The 19,472-nt window shown below is 55.9% G+C and overlaps 1 protein-coding gene across 1 annotated transcript in view; it reads left to right on the plus strand.

Moving 5' to 3' along the window:
- Window positions 1-4,898: 4,898 nt before the first annotated feature.
- RASGEF1A (RasGEF domain family member 1A) overlaps window positions 4,899-19,472 on the plus strand; it is a 30,564-nt gene continuing 15,990 nt past the window's right edge. Inside the window, exon 1 of the mRNA XM_044240055.1 lies at window positions 4,899-4,962. Within this exon, the coding sequence (XP_044095990.1) occupies window positions 4,945-4,962 (18 nt within the window). The 5' untranslated portion in view covers window positions 4,899-4,944. The remainder of the gene's footprint in view (window positions 4,963-19,472) is intronic.

The following is a 19,472-nucleotide window of genomic DNA, read 5'->3' on the forward strand; positions in this document are numbered from 1 at the left end:
GCATCAGAAGGTTAGCTGTCCTTCCCCACTCTTCCTGCCCCCACCTTTTCCTTCAGTGGTGCCTAAAACCATTAGCGATTTGTTTGCTTAGAATGTCATCCCCCAAAAGGGAGTGTTAAGAGGATGGTTTTCGGGAGATGCAGAGGCTTGTGTGGCTTCCGCAGTGGACATCAGATAGTGCCCGACTGGTGGGTATCCCTCAGGGATGACATCGGCAGCTGAGGAGAACTGGGCGGGGTTCAGGCACAGCTGCTCATGGGTGTGCTTGGGTACCAGCTCCGCATGGGACAGTGGCCGCTCTGAGAGAGCTGACCGCCCCACAGGCCACACTGTGTCACATGGTTCCTAGTAAATGCTCTTAGCAAGGACTTCTGCGAAGACTGTTGTTAAGTGTAGACAGCCCAGGCCATTTCCCAGGGGAGGCTAGAGCCTCTGGACAGTGTGAACCTTTGGAAATAGAAGTTTCTAGAAATGCTTGGTTTGTTTTGCTTCATGTTTTGTCAACCATCCTGACAGTTGTATGTCATGAAGCCTGCTTTATACCTGAAACAGTAACTGAGAGGGTCCCCTGCCTTGTCCATGACCCTGAGGGGTTGGAGACGAGCTCCTGCTGGCAGAGCTGCTCTGGGTGATGAAGGGGCCAGGGGTGGGGAGTCAGTGCAGGAAGCAGAGCCCCACTGTTATCTCCCTCCTCCTCAGTGTCTGCTCCTGCATGGTCCCACAGGTGCCATACTGACTTGCACCCATGCCTCTGGGCACCTAGGCCTCCCTCCTCACTCTCCCCGCAACCCTGCCCTGACCCCGGACCTCAGGCCTCTGAGGCCTTAGCCTCTGCAAGGTCTTTGTTGTCCTTGTCAACACCCCCTGTGGGGGCACTTGGGTTCCTGCTTCTTCAAGGTCACTCAACCCAATTTAGGCCACCTTCCATCTTCCAACCAACACCTTGCAGGTTACAGCTTTTATTTTTTTTTTTAAAGATTTTATTTATTTGACAGACAGAGATCACAGGTAGGCAGAGAGGCAAGCAGAGAGAGAGAGAGGGGGGGAAGCAGGCTCCCTGCTGAGCAGAGAGCCCGATACGGGGCTCAATCCCAGGACCCTGAGATCATGACCTGAGCCAAAGGCAGAGGCTTAACTCACTGAGCCACCCAGGCACCCCGCAGGTTACTTTTAAAAGAAGGGAACAGGTGTTTTCACCAGAGGGGCCCTTAGTCTTGGGCAGATGAGGAGAGGAAGGCCAAGGCCCCAGGGTCCCTGAAATGTTCCTTCTCCTGGGTCAGCTCCTCTCAGATGTAGCCCACAGCAGCCTCGGAAGGTCCCTGAGCTCAGGTGGCTTCTGCCTGACCTGCATCATTATTTTTTTTCTTTCTCAACTTTTTCAACATACAGTATCTTGAAGTGCGGTATACGTACAGAAAAGCGCATGAGTCCTAAGTATAAAGCCCCGGTGATATTTCACGGCATGAATACACGGGTGTCGGGCCCAGCCCCAGCAGGGCGCTCAGAGCTGGGTGTGCACGGGGTCCTGGTGAGAGGTCCTTTCGCGCGTGACTTTTTTAGCTGCACGTGGTTTGGTAAGACTGGTCCTTGTGGGTTACCACAAGACCGGCTGCTGCGTCCGGTCTCGTGGCTGCGGACTCCCCTGGGTGGATAAGGACAGCGCAGGTGGGGGGCAGCCATCGAGCGTACCGCTGCTATCAGCGCTCCGGGTGAGCTTTTTGGTGGGAATCTGTAAGCTTGTCTGGGGGCTTACAGACAAGAGGAATCCCTGGCTGGCGCAGGCTCTGCTTTCCCAGGCCTATAGGGCATCGGCTTCCCGTGTGGCTCTACCAGTTCTCGCTCCCGCTGCCCGCGGCTCGGAGTTTCCCCTGGGTCCCAGCCTCACCAGCCCTTGGCGTTTTCTGCCTTTTCATTGTCGCCATTCTGGTGGGTGTACGGCAGTGTCACACTGTGGTTTTTTAATTTCCCTTTCCTGATGACGAATGAAGTTGGGTGTTATTTCCTTTTTCTTACATTTGTCACCATTTTGGAGAACCGCTTTCTGTGAGATGCCTCTTCAATGCTCTTGCCCATTTTTTCAAAATTCGATCTTTTGACACTTTTGATTTGGCCTGTGCGGGATACCTAAATCTACATTTGTACCTGCGCGTAGATACACAGACACACGCACGCACACACATGCATTTATTCAGCAGATCGGAGTGGAGCGCCCCCACACACAAACATCACAGTCATGGGGACGCAGCAGTGAGCAGGAGAGACAAAGGGCCTGCGCTCACACAGCCTGAATTCTCCCCAGAGGAGACTACCGAGGAAGTGGAGGGACTGTGTGGACTGCAGAACCCTGAGGAGAAAAGTTCAGTGTGGGAGGAAGTGCCGCGGTGGAGGTTAAACCCTGTAGATCTGTCACCAAGCAGGTGACATGTCGGTAAGGACCTCTGGGGAGAGGGGAGCAGGCAGAGGGAGGGCAAGGAGGCCTGTGGGGGCTGGCACAGAGTGAGTGAGGGCTGCGTGGAAGGTGACAGGCCTCTAATGGGGGAAGGTCGCCAGGTCCCTGGGGCTCTGCCTGTCATTTCATTTGGGTCCTGGGCAGAGGAGGATGGGGTGTGATTCAGGACTGAACAAGGCCCTTGGCTGCGGGCCACTGTCTTGAGCAGGCACGGGTGGAAGCAAGGACACTGATTTGGAGCTACTAGATCAGTAGGTCTAGCCTCCTGTCCCAGGGTCCCATCTGTCCTAGGTGTCTGCAGTGGTGAGGACGTCCAGGGTCACTGTCATCCCAGACTCGGGCTTCTCTGCTCTTTGCTATCCTCAGAGTATCCTTTCATGGTCACTGGATCGACACTGTTCTTGACCTCATGTGCAGCTCACATCATCTAGGGCAGCTCTTTCCATGGGCCTTGTCTTTCCAGAAACCCCCAATAGATGTCCGCTGGCCACACCACACCTTGCTCATTCTCCATTTTCTAAAGCCAAATCTGGCAAGGTAACAAGATTCTTCTGTCAGTCCCCAAAGCCGTCCTATACTCTTACTCCCTGAGCCCAGCCCCACCCATAGCCTCAAGTGAGGGAATAGCCCCACAGGGGTCAGCCCCCGGGATGCCCATCTCCCTGCAGGAGATGGGTATAATCTCCCTACCCAGGAAGGGTATAATTGTAGTACAGATACACACATGAAGGCTGCAGTCATAACTGTGAGCAAAGGAGAAACGCCATCTGGGTCTGCAAGGACGTTTCTATTGTGGAGACAACAGGCAGAGGGGCCTTCCTTCCTCTTGGGGAAGCGTCTACCTTATTGAGGTCCTTGGGGATGCTGGTGAAATCTGTGGGTGGGAACCTGGGGGGGGTGACCCTGTGACAGTACAGGAAGGTGCCCTGTTAGTTCAGCCTCCTCCTCTGTGGCCCTGGCCACTTCTGCCCCCGCTGTGGCAGGAGCTGCTGGAGGCTGCAGTTAACAATGCAGGTGCTGGAGCGGTGAGAGCCAGGCTCCGGTCCTAGCAGAGAGTGAGGGGGTGGTGGGCAGAGCTCCAAGAGAAAGACACCTGTTTCTGAACTCCGGCACCCGGAGAGTGGGGCACTCCAGGGAGATGGGTGAGTGGACCCTGCATGGCCTCTAATTGCACAGGACAGAAATAACCGTCCACGGGACTCAGCCTGGAGGCCAATCTTGGGAATGTTAAGAGAGCAGGCAAACAAGAAGGGGGAGCTGGCAGGAGAGATGGCTGTCTCACCAGGCTGCTGGGCCGAGGGTGGGCATCCTGGGACTGGCATGGGCACAGAGTCACCTCTGGCCATCCATGCCCCAGGGCTTGCTCATGAGCTCCCTTGGGCTTGTCTCAGCCTCTCTCTGGACATGCCCCTCCCCTCTCCATAAGGGGCTGAGCTGAGAATGTCCCTGCTCCTCTCTAGTAGTGACTCCCCCAGAGTCCCACTCCAGCTTGGTCTCCCAACTCAGCCCCTGGGCCCTCCAGTTCCAGATCTCCCGGGGAGGGTGCTCTTGGCTCAGTCCATCTTTACCATCCAGTCTCAGCACCTGGGTTGGGGTCTTCCACGGGCGCACGATGGAGGGGGTGACCTGTCACCTGACAGGATTCCTTCAGAGGACCGAGGCTTCTGGGGGTGGAAAGATGCCTCACTGTGCCATGTGTGCCAGGCCCGCCCCACACCATGTCTCAGATTAGTCCTCCCACAAAAGCAGCTGCCATATCCCGTGTTCACTCAAGGAAATGGAAGAACAGAGTTCCGTGTGACGCTTGAGAACAGAGTGAGCACCCCGTCAAGGGAAGCATTCAAGCCAAATGCTGGCCAAGCACCTGCTCTGTAGTGGATATCTACGAGGTGAGGTCGTAAAGGAGGAAGAGATGCTCAAGGGAGGAGATGGAGTCACAGCGGGGCTCCCCGCTTGCTGGATCTCACCAACACACCAGCTCGCATCCCTCACTGAGTCCCTACGGACAGAGCACCCCTTTGCCCGGTGGCACATAGGTGCCCCCATCATCGACGGCTGGTGCCGCCGCCCGACTGACGCCACAGCCCCGGGCTGTGTACTCCCAGCGTCCCAAAACCCAGCGCCAGGCGGGTGCGCCTTGCTCTCGTCACGCCCCTGGGGAGCCCCCGGCCCTCGCCCGGCCCCCGCCCGGCCCCCGCCCGGCCCCCGCCCGGCCCCCGCCCCCGGCCCAGGCTCCGCCCCGTTTCTGGCCTGACCCAGCCGTCCCTCGGCCCCACCCAGACACCCCCGCTTTCTCCCGGCCAAGCCCCTCCCCTGGCCCCGCCCCGCCCCGTCCCGCCCCGCGCAAGGCTGTGAGCTAGCCGGAGGGCAGCGGGCATGGGGAAGCCCGCGGGCGGGGTCAGGGGGCGGGAGCTTCCTCGGCGCTCGGGGAGAGGACCGGCGGCACGCGGGGCGCTGGCAGCGCCGGGGTACAGCGCGGGGAGCGGACAGCCAGGATGTTTCTGGAGCCCCAGGTAGGGCTGCGGCACGTGGCAGGTGCAGGGCAGCGGGTCGCGAGGCGGCGACGTGGGTGCGCACGCAGGGCAACCCCTCGGTTGCGGTAAGACCGCGGGCCGGGGTTTCTTGCGCCGCCGAGAGCTGGGGGAGAGGTGCTGACCTACGGCAGTTAGTGAGACCATCAGGAACCTCTCTGGCCCCCGCTCGGCTCGGAAGGAGCCTGCCCTGGGGAACCACTCCCTCTGCGTGTCCCCACGGGGGGCACCTGCTGCCAGGTGGGCGGTGCCAGGGCTGAGAATGGATGGATGGCTCAGGCTGCCACTGCCCTTCCTGGCCTGGCTTGCTGATGCCAGTGATCATCTATGGCTGGAAGACACCTGCAAAGCTAGTGAGGGCCCCTGTGGGGTGAACAAGGCCAGGGAGGCGGGAGACAGCAGCCTCAGCAGCAGGGCCAGGAGGAAGGTGGCTGGCCTGGGACTGGCTGTCAGGCTTGCTAGCCAGGACAGGACGGCCCTGGATCCCTTCTGAAATCTGGGGGGCACAGAACCACCTGTGGGGGTTGGGGTGGGAGAGGTGGGGGAGAGGAGGAGATCTGAGTCTAAGCGCTGGTGGGAGGTGTGTATGTGTGTGTGCCATGTGTGGGCGAGAGTGAGAGTATGTGAAAATGCAGGCGTGTTTATATATGGGATGTGTACGTGTGAGGGAGAGAGGGAGAGCGGGAGGGAGAGGTGTGTATGGGGGCAGGGTTGTGCCTGTGTGGGCCCACAAATGCCTGTGTATTTAAGGAGAGTGAGCTTCAGGGTGGGGCTTCAAGGAGTGTAGGCTCCAAGGTGAGGGGCAGCTTCCTTCCTGCAGGAAAAAGGAGGCTGAGATCAGGTCCTGGACTTAGTCCTGAGCACGAGGCAGGACATTGCGTTTCCATGGCTGTTTATTAGAACCCAGCCTTGGAGACGGACTGGCAGTGTGATTCGGGCACAGGGTGCTGCCCCTGCCCCTTAGCATGAAGCTGACCGCACAGACCTGGGAGCTCAGATCCAGTGTGGGTAGGGGGCACAGAAGAGGGCCCCGGCTGACCTGGCCAGCCCCCATTAGCCAAAGACGCAGGACGTGTTTGTTTCTTCATTCACCACTTACTCAGCACACATTTATCGAACACCTGTTGTGGGCAGGTACTGCGGCTTCAGGAGGCACCCAAACACCACAGTCTCTGTCCTCATGGAGCTCCCCTTCTAGCAAGTGAGACTGGGGAAAAAGCAAGAACAATAGATGCAACAGGAGAGGAGCCTGGGGGGGTCCGTTGGACGAGCATACGACGACGCTTGATCTCGGGGTCGTGGGTTTGAGCTCCATGTTCGGAGTAGAGATTTCTTAAAAAAACAAAACAAAACAACAACAACAAAAAAACAACTTAGAAAAAAAATAAATACAATGCAGAATATTGCATGGTGGGAAGTGTTAAAGAGAAAGAGCAAAGCAAGAAAGAGGAATAGGACCTATGGAGGGTTCGTCGGTCAGAATGGTTTAGGTTATCTGCAGAAATAGACCCCCCCCACCCCGCCGCTGCCCCGCATCCAGTGGCTCTTAACAGCAGAGCGCAATTTGGACCCCGCTCCAAGCCTTCGTCATTCAAGGCCCCAGGCTGCCAGGCTCCGTGGCAGAGTGGGAGAGAGGCTCCTGCACTAGAATGTTCTTGTCTCACCTGTCACTTCTACTTGCTGCTCTTGAGTGAGACGAGTCACATGTCCCCACTCAGTGTCACTAGGACCAGTAATGACAGTCCTGCCCAGCCTGGCAAGTAGGGCCCAGTACTGACCACTGTTGTGGGAGTGCTGTTTGTGCCTGGGGTAGGACAGTTACGGGAGACGTCAGCTTGTGGGACACGTGTATGAGGAGCTGACAGAGGGGTAGAAAGGAGGTAAGTGGCACTGGGAGTGGAGGGGCACACCAGGAAAATGCTAGGCATGGCTTTGAGCAGGAAGTTGCCTATGTGTCCAGAAGCCAGACTGGAGGCTGGATGTTAGGAACAGAGGAGGCAAGAAGGAGAGGAGGTGGGGCCGGCACCGTGGCCCCGGGGGCTCATATCCAGGAGGTAGCAGTGGAGGAGAGAAGAGCCGATCCAAACACAACTCTGAAGTAAAGCAAGAGGACTTGCTGAGGGCCGAGGTGTGGCACTGGGGACAGAGAGAGGCAGACTGACACCAGGAAGGACATTACCCTCAGCAAAAGGTGGGAAAGGATGCACACGGAATGGCTGGGAGTGGGCAGGAGGCAGAAGTGGCTTGGCATCCCCTGGGGAGATGTCACCTCGCTGTGGGTGGGCAGGCTGGAGCCTGGGGAGAGGTCTGGCATGGAGGGCTCCTTTGGCGCCCCAGCTTGCCCTGTCCTGTGGGCCACTTGCTGCCTCCTGGCCATACTGCCTACACCTGTGCCTCCTGGCTCAGGACACCCTGGCCCTGGGCCCAGCCTGCCCCAGGCCCCACACCACCATCTTGCTGGTTCTGCCCGCTCGGGTGGGGGCCCTTTGTGTGAGCTGCACAAGGGACAGCAATGTGGGCTGAGGTAGCTGCAGGGTCTTGTGCTGACCTGGCTGCTGCATGCATCAGGGACTGGCCAAGCGAAGGAGTACTGGGGACAGCACTGGCTGCAGGTCCTGTATCCACTAAGCACTGGACTGCAGTGGTGCAGCCTTTAAGGGCTAGGCAGTATGGTCGGCTGCTTCGGGGAGAGAGTCCCACGATGCTCTGGAACAGGTAGGGTTTGACACGGAAATGACATGGCCTACGTTGGAGCTGGGGTACCTCTGGAAGCTGCCTGAACCCACCATACCTCTGGGCTTCTGTGCCCCGCCTCCCCTTCAGGGAGCCACTGGTGAGTGAACTGAGGAGGGCTGGGTCTGTCAGGACTGCTGTCTCCTTGCTCTTCCTTCTCCTAACCCCTCATCATTCTTGGAAGTTCATCTCAAAATCGCCACTTCCAGGAAGCCCTCCTTGACTTCTTCCTACAGTTAGTCCTCCTCCCTGTGCTTCCTCAGCATTCAGTGCAGACTCTGGTCCTGAGTTGTTTGCCCTGCGCTGTGGTGTTACGTCTGTCTGCCCTGGCAGATACTGAGGTCTGTGGGTTCTTCCATTTCCACGTGTGCTGCACAGGTCCGTAGGGGCTCGTGGATGTTGGCTGACTAAGTGAGGGGAGGAAGGAAGGAAGGAACAAACATGAGGACTGAAAGGACCCGTGGAGACTGCTTCGTCCTGCCTCCTTGTTTTACACATGGGGACCCCGAGGCCCGCAGTAACCTGGCTTACTTGAGTTCATCTAGGAGGTCAGGGGCAGAAGTGGCTCCCAGACCAGGATGCCTCCACCATGCCAGGTTCTAGGCTGGCTGGGTCCCAGAGGGTTCCAGGACAATAGGGGGGTCCCAGAGAAGGACAGGTTGGGGGGCCCTTGGGTGAGCAGTCAGGTGGGAGCATATGCATGAAGGCACCAGAGTTTCAGGGACTCAGGAAGAAGAGGGCTGCCAGGGACCTTTACTGTGGTTCTTTGCCCTCTCCCCTCAAAAGTCCTGGGGCTTGCAAGGACTCTGGCCCTGCGGCCTCCTATCACACGTGGGGTTTCTCTGGCAAGTCCACTGTCCTGCACCTCAGCCTCCAGTGGAATAATCCCGCCCTCGCCATCCTGTTCATACCCGCCTGCCTGACCAGGGGCCAAGCCCACGGCATTTCCCAAATGTCAGTGTGGCTGCCACACCAGCCGCCCCCTGCCTGAGGTGGGGCTGGCGAGTGTGAGTCAGAGGACCCCCAGGGCCAGCTTCTGGGTCTCCCTTAACCCTTAAGAGGTCACTGTGCCAGGAAGACACGTGGAAACCGGGTCTCCAAGGTCAAAGGCTGTGGCAGCACCAGGAGCAGGAGGAGCTGACCTTCATTCTGGGACTAACCGATCCCAGAGCCTGGCCTTTCCGTGAGCACTGGCTGTGAGCAACATCCTTAGAAGAGGGCTGGCAGGTTCCCAGAAGAGGCTGGAAACCAGCAGTGCCCGGCCCAGAGGGCACAATGGTATGGGGTTACGGGTATGTGGTCAGGAAAGCATGCTGTGGACCAGGTGGCTGACAGAGGTGGCTGACCTGCATGGATGTTGTGTCCCTGGCTAAAGGCTGGGACACCTGCAGGGCTGGGAGGCCCCAGGGCACGGGCTCACGCACACCTCTCCCTATTCCTCCTGCTCGAGTGAGCGTCACAGCCCCTGCTCCACATAGACTGAGTGGGGATATCTTTGGGGACAGGGACACTTGTACCTGTACCTAAGGGAGGTAGATAGGTAAGCTATTCATTTTTAAAAAATGTTTGTTAAATAATTGATAAGTGAACTATCTCTTACTAGTTTGAACAGATTTTCATTTTGGCTTCTAGAAAGCCTCAGAAATTAATCAGATTATCTGCACATAAGGAACATTCTAGCTCTTCATTTCTAATGTATCTTTTATTTATTTTCTTATCGTATTGTGTTTTCTGAAAGGGGTAAAGTGACATTTAATAACGGCAGTTGTCCTTGGCTTGATCTTCATTTTAATGAGAAGGCCTCTAATGTTGTACTAAGTCTGAAATTGGCTCTAAATTCCAATAGATACTCTTCGTCATGAACAGAATACTCTTCTCTTTCATTAATTGCCCAGACAGTCCACCAAGAATGGATATTAAATTTCATTGAAAGCTTTCCTATATCTAGCAAGATCATCAAATTCCTTTCCTCCTTGGACCTATTAATGTGTTGACTTATTAGCTTTCCTGAGCTAAATCATCCTCATGTTTCTGGAATAAATCCCACTGGGTCAGACTCAATTGTGCTTTAAAATGCTTCTGGGTTCATTCTCCTGATAAGTTGCTTAGGGTACTTTTCATCTATATTCATAAGTAAGAATTTATCTGTACTTTTTATTAGGGGACAGATTTGTCACATTTATAAATCATAGTTATGTCAGCTTTGTAAAATGAATAGGAAGGGTTTTCAATATGAATTGCATAGTTGAGATAGTTTAAATATCATATAAAATTATCTTATTCTCCGAGGCTTAAAATAATTCATTTTAGAAACTGTCTCAGCCAGGAGTTGGTTTAATTTTTCCCTACGGTTTGGTTGGCTGTCAACTTACTTTAATTTGCACTATGGTTATTGGTCTTTTGGGGTTTTAAGCATTTCCGTCTATTTTGGTTATTTATATTTTCTAAATAATATCCCTGTTTAAAATGCTAGCATCTTTTAGCACAAATTTATCTAGTTGATTCTTTTAAAGCTTCTTCTCCATATCTGAGGCCAGATTCCCTTTTTCATTCCTTTAGCTGTATTTTTGCATCTCCTCCCTCCCACCATCTTCCTGCCCTTTCATTCCCTCCCTTCCATCCTCCTGCTTTCCTTCCTCCTTCACTTTCTTCGACCCTTTTGTTGATTAGAACTGCCAGAAGTTTATCTTTCCATTTTGTGTTTTCAAAAGAAAATCAGCCCTTGATTTTAATCAGCAAATTATACTCTCTGTTTCATTAAATACACTAATTTATCTTTCAGTAATTCCTCCTTGTAGTTTGCTTTGCTATGGGTCTGTTTTGTTTGGAATCTCTTTTTAGCTTTTTGAGTCAGTGCTGAGTTCATTTCCATTTTTTTGTTTACTTAAAATATATCGAAGTCTATGAATGTTTCTCTGAGAACAGCTTTGGCCATTTCGAATTTCCTAAGGAGTATTCTTATAAAGGTTATTTCTCTGATGTGTCTGTAACTGGAGTTTTGATTGCCTCTTTAACACAGATATGATTTAGGGAAGTTTTTTCCATCAAGTGGGTAGAGTTTTTTGGTTCATCGTTTTTTTATTAGTATCCAGCTGTTGTGTTAAGTTGTGTCCACAATGTTTGGTCACCTGTGTGTTTCTGTGTGGGGACTCTTGTGGGGTTTCACTGGTGATAGGATGTGTGAACAATGCAGGTAAATATTATGGATGGAAGAATATGACTTTCTGTTTTGACAGCACGGTTTCCATGTACTGTCTCTTCACGCTTCTATACCCCTGGGTCAAGGGAATGCACTGCGCTATTTTCATTCCTTTCTACTTCTTGTCTCTGGGTATCCCCCACTTGTCAGAAATTGTAGAAGGTTCTAGCTGTTGTTCTGCTGTCTGGTCCACAAAGGGGAGCTCACTGCATTGTGCTTGGGCTTGGACCGGTGACCCATTTTCTGGGCACAGCAGGGCCCAGTCTCCTGCTCACTTTTCCCTTTCAGGCCTTGGCAGAAAGAACCAGCCTGCAGTCAGGAGATGTGTCTAGGCCCCCAGTGACCTCGGGCTGTCCTTAGCCTCCTGGTCTGTACCTCATTTGGAAAGTGGTTAGTAATGTCTCGGAGGGTGCTGTGGAGAGGTGCAGGATGGCCGAGCAGGGGAGAAGCTCCTGTGAAAGTCTCATTGGTAGTGAGGTTGCTGCGCTGTCTGAGGAAGGTCCTGAATCCCTCCCAGCAAGGGATTCTTGAGGGCACATGCATGGCTGGTCCTGGGACCTTGGCCTGACCATCCCTCCCCTGCCCCTCAGATCCAGCCCAGCCCCAGCACAGTGCTCATCAGGGCCCTCTCTGCATACTCTAAGCAGGGAGCTCCACGCGGCCCAGGCTGAGTCCATCCCACAGGGTGCCTGCTGCCTCCCACCTGCCTTTGTCTTGTACCTGCTTGGCATTCTCCTGAGCCTGTGCTCATGGTTCTAGATCGTGGTGGTCATACTCACCAGGCTTCAGATCTCAGCCCCCACTTTGGAGCTTGTAAGATCTGGTTTGATGACATAGCCCTTTCAGCCTTTGTTCCTTCCTCTGGAAAATGGGATGACAGCATGTGTAGTGCCTTGTGTGGGGAAGTGCGTTGCCCTGGGGAGAGATGGAGGCAGTTGTGCCCTTGGTATTCCTGGGGGCTGGCCAGGTTCTGGGCCAGGGGTCTTAGCAGGTGTGTACAAGGGAGCGTCCTTGAGAAGTGGCGCAGGGAGTGGGAAACTTTTTGCTGGAGGGTCAAGGTATGTGTCTTGGTCCTTTTGAGAGGCTGTGGCCAGCGGACAAGGCCATGGCTCTCTGGGCCCAGCAGGGAGCTGGGAGACCCCCCACCTTCCACCCCGGAGGCCGGTACACAGAACCCTTCAGCTTCTGGCTCCTGCAGCATAGAGGGGTCCCAGGGGTACCCCTAGGGGATTGTCTGCCAGGAGGATAACAATTCAGGTAAAGGAAATTAATTTTTATTTGTTTTTAAACACAAAGGAAAGTCATTGCTCAGCCTAATTAGATGTCATTTAAAAATAAAGGAACTGTGCGTTCTTATTTTTCCTTACCCCAGCAACCCCAGGCAACCTCGGAGGTGGAGGCTGACACTCACTCCTGGAAAGGTCTGGGCCACGGCCTGTCCCCCACCCCACACATCCACACTGAGGGACCCAGCCTCCCTGCCCCTCAAGGACCCTCAGCTCTGATGCAGTCCCCTCACTGTCACCCTCCTGGAATTTGGGCTCTTCCTACTTGATGGGTGGAGCCCTAGTGTGAGGCAGGCTCTGAGTAGGAGCCCCTTAGGTGGGACCCTAGAGGAGGGGGTTCAGTAGACATGGGCACCTGTGCCCTGCTGCCCTTCGGGGCACCTTGAGAGGATGCCCAGAGAGGACAGGACTGGCTCCCAAGTTGATCTCAGTTTGCTCACTCTCCTGTCCCAGCCTGCACCCGCCTCAGCCTCTGGAGTCCAAGCCGCCCGCGTGCAGGGGTGCCGGGGTGACCGCTGTGGAATCCAGTGGAGTGGGCCCAAGGGGGAAGGAGGCCAGAGGAGAAGGGGCTGGGGACGGGGAGGCCCCAGGCATCCGCCCCCGGCCCTGAGCGCCCTGAGTAGCCCGGGTGGGAGGCCAGCATGCCGGCCAGCCGCCCTGTAGGAAAGGGCAGGGATTCTCTGAAATCCTACCTGCTCCGTCCCTGGGCCTCTCAGTGCTCAATAATGGGATGGTTATTGGTGGACAATGACATTTTGTCCCCTGAGCGGCCACCAGAAGAAGCTGACTGGACAGAAAAGGAGAAAAGAAGGAGGGGAAAAAAACGAGGAAAAAAGCCGGGCTTGGCAGAATTTGTATTTAGGAGTGTGAAGAGGAGATGGCAAGATTCCTTCACTCAATTCAAATAGTATTTGGTGCTAGGAAGGAATTCAGAAGGGGAAAAAAATAGAACGTGCCTCTGTAACAAACCTTTAATTATCAGCATCGCCCCTAGGCTGGGCCTTTGTGGAGGCTGTGCCCCTCGAGGTGTTGGCTGGCTCTGGTTCCCATGGCAGCCGTCTGCTGGCTGGAGTCCCGCTGCGGCCCTCCGCCAGGCCCCAGGATGTCCCCACCAGGTCTGCAGGGGACAGGAAGGTAAGCTGGATTCATGTAAAAGATTGTCCTCCCTTGCCAGACAGGTGGGAGTAGCACGGGACTCCCGAGGCCCAGCCTGCAGGGATAGGACCGGCCAGGTCCTCCCAAGGACCTCCCCGCTGGAAAGTCCATGGTGGTGCAGAGGGAGGGAGGGCTGAGGACCCATGTACAGGGGTGTGTCACCCCTGCCAGTCCCCCACCTGGGGCGGGGGCCAAGCAGCCACCCTGAGGCCAGAGCCAGCTCTGAGCCCCACTTGCCAGGTCAGTGGATCTGTTCACCTGGAAGCAGGAAGTAACTTCTGTCCACTTTCTCTGGTGGCCAGGAGGGGCCCGCTGCTGTCCTGGGCACGGGGAGGTGAAGGGACCCCAGAGGTGGTGTCAGGGAGAAGACAGCACCAGCCCCCATAATCTGTGTCTAGGAAGGCAGCAGGTAACTTTGATGACACGTCCACCCAATTCAGCAGGTACCGCACACGTCCTGAGCAAGGTGGCCTCGTGGTGTGCTTACTGCCACCCATGAAACGGGTACTGGAGCTGCTGGTTTTTTGCAGAGGACAGGGTGGCCCCAGCTCGTGGAGTGGTCAGACCTTACTGCCAGTCCGCAGGATGCCCAGCTCCTGCTTGCTGCCAGACCCCAAATACTTGCGGCACGTGGCCCCAGCAGACAGGACCAGGTTCTCTGGCGCTTTAGGGAGACACGTTTCAGCTCAAAGTTAGGAAGATCTGAGAGCTGGGGTTTGGGGAGGTGGAGAACAACTCCCAGGTAGAGAGGTTCCTGCCTTCAGGGTGTCTGAATTCAGGCGGGGGGCTGCTTGTGCCCTTCTGCTATTGGAGGTGGTCCTCTGTTCCTGGGGGGAGCAGCTGGAGGCGGATGGGCAGCAGGCCCAGAGGAAGCTGCTCCCCAGTGGCCCAGGATCCAGCCCCCCTGAGCCAGATGGCTGGCCTGGGGCCAGAGCAACATTAAGGCTTGCAGGGTCTTGGCTCTCGGGAACTCTTGTACCTGCTGGAGTCTACGGGAATTACTGTGAGCTAAGCAAGCAGACTCTCTCAAGCAGGAGTTATCTGTGCCCTTTGCAGATGGGGCCCCAAGAGCTTGGCCACTGGCAGGTCACTGGGCCGTCTGCCCGAAGAGCTGCCAGCGCCACTTGGCCCCAAGTGGGGATGGAGGTCGCCTGAGAGGGTTTGAATTCCCAGTGCGGGGAAGCAGCCTTACCTCTAAGTTCCCAGAGAGGGAAGGAGAGGTGAAGGAGGGAGGGACACGGAGCCTTTCATGAATGACAGGTGTATTAGAGAGTTGGGTAGAGGTGGGAGGACAAGAGAGGGCAGGTGGCTGTACTTGGGGCGGGTAATCCTCCTCCCTCTGTCTCCCTTCAGACCCCCCCCAACCCCTCCTCTTTCCACTCCCTGGCTGTGGGCACTGTGTCCCCAGGGCCAGGCTTCCAGCAGTCCCCACCTCCCCCAGCCCCCTGCCAGCCCAAGGGTCTGGCACACGGCTGCTCCCGGCTAGGCTGGGCTCTCTGGCTTGGATTTTTCTGCCAGTTAGTGGGATCCGGGGTTGGGGGAGCCCTCTGGATCTCTCCCCCTCCCCCGCCACCCTGCAATGAAGATTGGACTGCGGAGCCATGGTTCGGTGGCTTGTGTGTCCACTGGGGCCCTCCAGCTTTTGCTGCCATTTTCTGGTCTGTGGAATGAGTTGGGAAACAGCAGGGTCACAGGATAGGGGACATTTAGTGGGGTGATGGTGCAACTAAGGTGGCCCTGTCTCTGCCACCGGACCTGTCTTGCTTGGGAGCTGAGGCCTTGGTCTGGCCTTGTGCTTCGTGGTAGGAAGGCATGCATTTCAACAAGCATTTCATCTACAGGCTGGATTTGTCTTGAAACCTCCTACTTACATTTCTCTGCTGTGTAAAGGGAGGGTTCCTCTCAGTCGATTCCTCTCCCCAGTCTGCACCCCATGGGGGTCACCTTCATATCCCAGGAGAGCTTGCTGGTGGGGTGATTCGTCCTGGACAAATGCCAGAAGAGTCTCCCATGTAGGCAGGGGAAGAAGGCAGGGAGGACACCCTGCCCGCGGCAGTCCGGCGTGGAGTCACATTTTTTTTTTAAAGATTTTATTTATTTATTTGTCAATGAGAGGGAGAGAGAGAGAGATAGAGAGTGCGTGTTCGCAAGCAGGCAGAGGCCGAGAGAGAAGAAGGCTCCCTGCCCAGGAAGGAGCCCCATGCGGGACTCGATCCCAGGACCCTGGAATCATGACCTGAGCCGAAGGCAGCGGCTTAACCGACTGAGACACACAGGCATCTCCATAGAGCCACATTGATTGTGGCTGAAAGAGAATCAGGAAATATTTGTTTGGAAGTGAGCAAGCCAGACATGCTTCAGGGAAGATTTCTAGGGAACCAGTGGGATGGTAGGACTCGTAGGTCTTGGGGCCTGGAGACCTTGGCACTAGCCCTTCCCTCTCCACTTCCTCTTCTAGAAGCCTCCTTTAGAGGCCAGTCTCTCAACCTGGTTAGGTCCCCATCTGCTCTGTCCCCACACTCTGTCCCCGTCAGACCCCTGACAGCTCACCCATTTATGTGGATGGTCAGGCACGGTGGCCACAGTCTGCTCCAGTGGGGGCCCCTTGGTGGATCCCCAGGATCTAGGCAGGTCTTTGGTAACATTTGTAGATGGATGGATGGATGGATGGGTGGATGGATGGGCAAGGAGAGGGTTCTGTGAGACACCCCACCTCCTACCACACCACAGGGCAAATGATTTTGGAGAAGTAGGCAACCCTAGAAGAGTGATGGGGGCCTTGGAGCTCCTGGCCTAACCTTGGCTGCCCCACATTCCCCAGCAGAGCTGGGGCTCTGTGTGTCTCTGGCCCTGGTCCAAGTAGCCAGCAAGATTTTCTCCCCAGTTGCAGCCTCTGAGTGCGAATGGGGTTCCCACTTGCTCCCACCAAGGCTGGATTTTTCCGGAACTGGGATGCAACAAGATAGCTCACTGGATGCACTTATTCTGAAATCTGTGCCAAAGGCTGCCCTCTCGGTTAAGTGGCCCACCAGGGTGGGGTGACAGGGCTGGTACCCAGCTCCCTTCAGGAGCACTTTCTCTCTCTCCCTCCCTCCTCTCCTCCTGTCTCTCTGTCTCTCTTTCTCCTCCAGCCAAAAGAGGGGAGACTGGCAAGATGTGTAATTTTCAGTTGCTAATTGTGATGCCCTGCAGCTTGCTGAGCTAAAAATAGTCTTCGTTTTTGTGGAGTAGGTTAAAAAATAGAAGCCCACGTGCTGCCTCCAAAAGAAGCATCCCTGGCGAAGCCTGGCAGGGGTGAGGACGGCGGGGCCTCTTCTGCCTCCTGGTACGCCCCTGGGACTCATGCCGGCTGGGCCCCGAAGGCCATTTTTGTCCCTGTTTTCCAGGAAGCTGGGATTCTTAACCTCGCATCAGTGGAGGAACTTCTGGTACCCCATCAGTCCCTGGAATTATATGCAGAATGCCGTTGGAGTGGGCCTTCATCCACATGTCCAGGGCGAGGGCCTCAGCCTTCACCCAACGCTGGGGATCCTGTCCCAGTCAGGGCCACTGATGAGTAGAAATGACAGTCCTGAGAAGGAGCAGGGCTATGGGGCAGATGTAGTCACCGCCACCTACCTGAGCACCAGTACACAGGTGTTCTCATCTGAAATGTGGGTGTCTCTGTGCCACCCCCTGGGTTAGGGGGCATTGCAACAAGTGTGAGATGTGTAATGTCCAGCCTATGGCTGGGCTCCAACTCCTGAGGACAAACACTCAAAGATTAGTTAAAGGAAAGCTTATCCCTGCTTCTGTGTGTCTCAGAAATTTCCAGAACTGCAGACTCCACCATCTGGAAGGAGTCCTAAAATTCTGACTGCTCTGGGAACCTAACCCAGTCCGCCCCTTCAGAGTCAAATGGAGGCCTGACACTATTTTTGTCCTGCTGTGCAGGGAACTGTTCCCTCCATGGGCTCTTGTCCCTACTCTTGACTGGGGCACAGTTGGCTCTGGCTGAGGTCAGCCGGTTATCTTTCGTGTTCCTCCATTAGTTCCTCTGGGGCTGAAGGAAGTGCTTGCTTCCTGCAGATGCCGTAGGTCGGGGTGGAGTCCCAGGACAGGGCTTGGGAGACAGAGCCGGTGTGGGGAGTTCAGGGTTGGGGTGGGCCACGGCCCCTCCTGGGATGAGGCTCCGCCCACATCTGGCCGCTCTGAATGAAGCCACTGGAGGGCGCGGGCCAGCAGTGAACTGAGGCTCCCTCTAGGGCTGGGAGGCTGGAGATGAGGGCCGGTTCAGGTGGGCACATGGCCATCTCCAGGAAGGTGGATGGGGCTGCCCGGACAGCTGTGAACACGGAAGATTCAGTGCACGGATACCGCAGTGACTGGATGTTTCTTTAGATTCAGGGTCCTTTATAGAGTCTTTCTCTAGAGTCAGGGTCCTCCCTGAGTATGTTCAAGTAAACTGTGTCGACGTCAGCTCCTCTGCTGTGGGAGTGTTTTACAAGCCCGTTGGGCAGTGTCAGCCTTCCCCGGCCTTGCTGGGGAGCTCAGTACAGGAAGCAGGAAAAGCCTGCGGCGGGGAGGGTGACCCTTACCGACGCCTGGGCGGACAGGGGTGTGTGGGACACGTAGTGTGGGGCCCACCTGGCTGCTCACAGCAGGCTCTGGCTCTCGTAGTGAGGCCCTGGCCCAGAAAGATCTGGGCCTCCGTCAGAGTTGCAGCTCCCAGAGGCCTGGGGGGTCGCTGGGGGAGACGGCAATGGGGTGTGGTGTCTGTGAAGGCCATCTTGGGCCCCGCTGGAGTTTGCAAGTAGGACTGTGCTCTAGATCACAGAAGGTGCACACAGGTACGTGGGCATGCCTGTCCCTTCCAGTGGGTGTGTGGCCAGACGCAGATGCCCCCTGGGTGTGTGGCCAGACGCAGATGCCCCCCTGTGTGTTTTGCAGCCCTAGGGAGGGGCATGGACCCTGCCGGGCCCGTGTGTAAGCGCCCCATCAGGGAACACCATGGCAGTGAGTGGCAATTACATCTCTAGCTGAGGTTTCTTAAAGAGGCTGCAAGAGGGAATTTGATTCATAATCTACAGATACCTCCTAAAAACCCTCTTTCCCCATCTCTACCAGGTCTCTTGGGGGCACTGGGGCTGCTTGGGTTCTCACTCCTCAGTCTCCCCAAGTCTCTGAGACTGCCCCCACCTACTGTGCTGCCCACTCCCCCCCCCCACCGCGGGGCCCTCTGGCCATGCTCTTGATGCTTTTGTAGGGTATATGTGCGTGTGAGCGTGCAAGAGGCGGGGCAGCTGCGGGTACCCAGAAGTGAACTACTTCGGCTGAGTCAGCTAAACGGGGCCTTGGGTCCGAGTTGCACAGTTGCAGAGCTCCAGACCGTCCCCCGTGGGAAGCCCCCCGCCCCCGGCATCCAGGACCAGGTGCAGGCAGTCCTTCAAGCAGAGCCCAGAGAATGGGGTTTACCTTCTGTGCTGCGATGGCCTGGTTCTGCCTACGAGCCCTTGTTCTGCACCAGAAACCTCCTGCATGCCCACCCCGCTGTAAAGTTCAGGGACCAGTGCCCTGTCCCATAAGCTCAGCCATCAGCACATGCCTATTGTAGTCCTGGCCAGGGGGACAGAAATAAGACAGACGGATGCTCTTCTCTGAGCCCAGCTTCCCCAGAGAATGGCGCCTGAGCCAAAACTTCTATGCCAGCACGTACTGGGGAGTGTGGTCCCAGGGAAGCAGGAGGGAAGGAGCGGGGAGCGCATGGACATGCGGGATGCTTTCTGAAAGGAGTCCATCTCACTGGATGTCTTTGGAGAGGCTCTGTAAAACTTTTGTGTCTCCAACAGTCCCTCTGGACTGAGGAAGGGGAATTGACTCTGCCTCCCATGACCCGTTGATCCGAGTTCACCCCTGGGGTGTAAGCTGGTCCCCACTGAATTCTGGGTTGTGCGTGGGGCCAGGATGGATGTGCAGAATGTGGCCTTAATAAGAAGCCTCAGCTGAGGGCAAGAGGCATGTGGCCTGCTGAAGGTGTGAGGCCCTGGCCAGGGGCTGGAGGTTCGAAGTGGTGTCACTGAGGCCAGGCACAGAGACGGCAGCTCATGGTGGCATCTAGCTCCACTCCTGGGAGTGCTGGC

The sequence above is a fragment of the Neovison vison genome, chromosome 2 (genome assembly GCF_020171115.1).
Source record: "Neovison vison isolate M4711 chromosome 2, ASM_NN_V1, whole genome shotgun sequence".
Lineage (NCBI taxonomy): Eukaryota > Metazoa > Chordata > Mammalia > Carnivora > Mustelidae > Neogale > Neogale vison.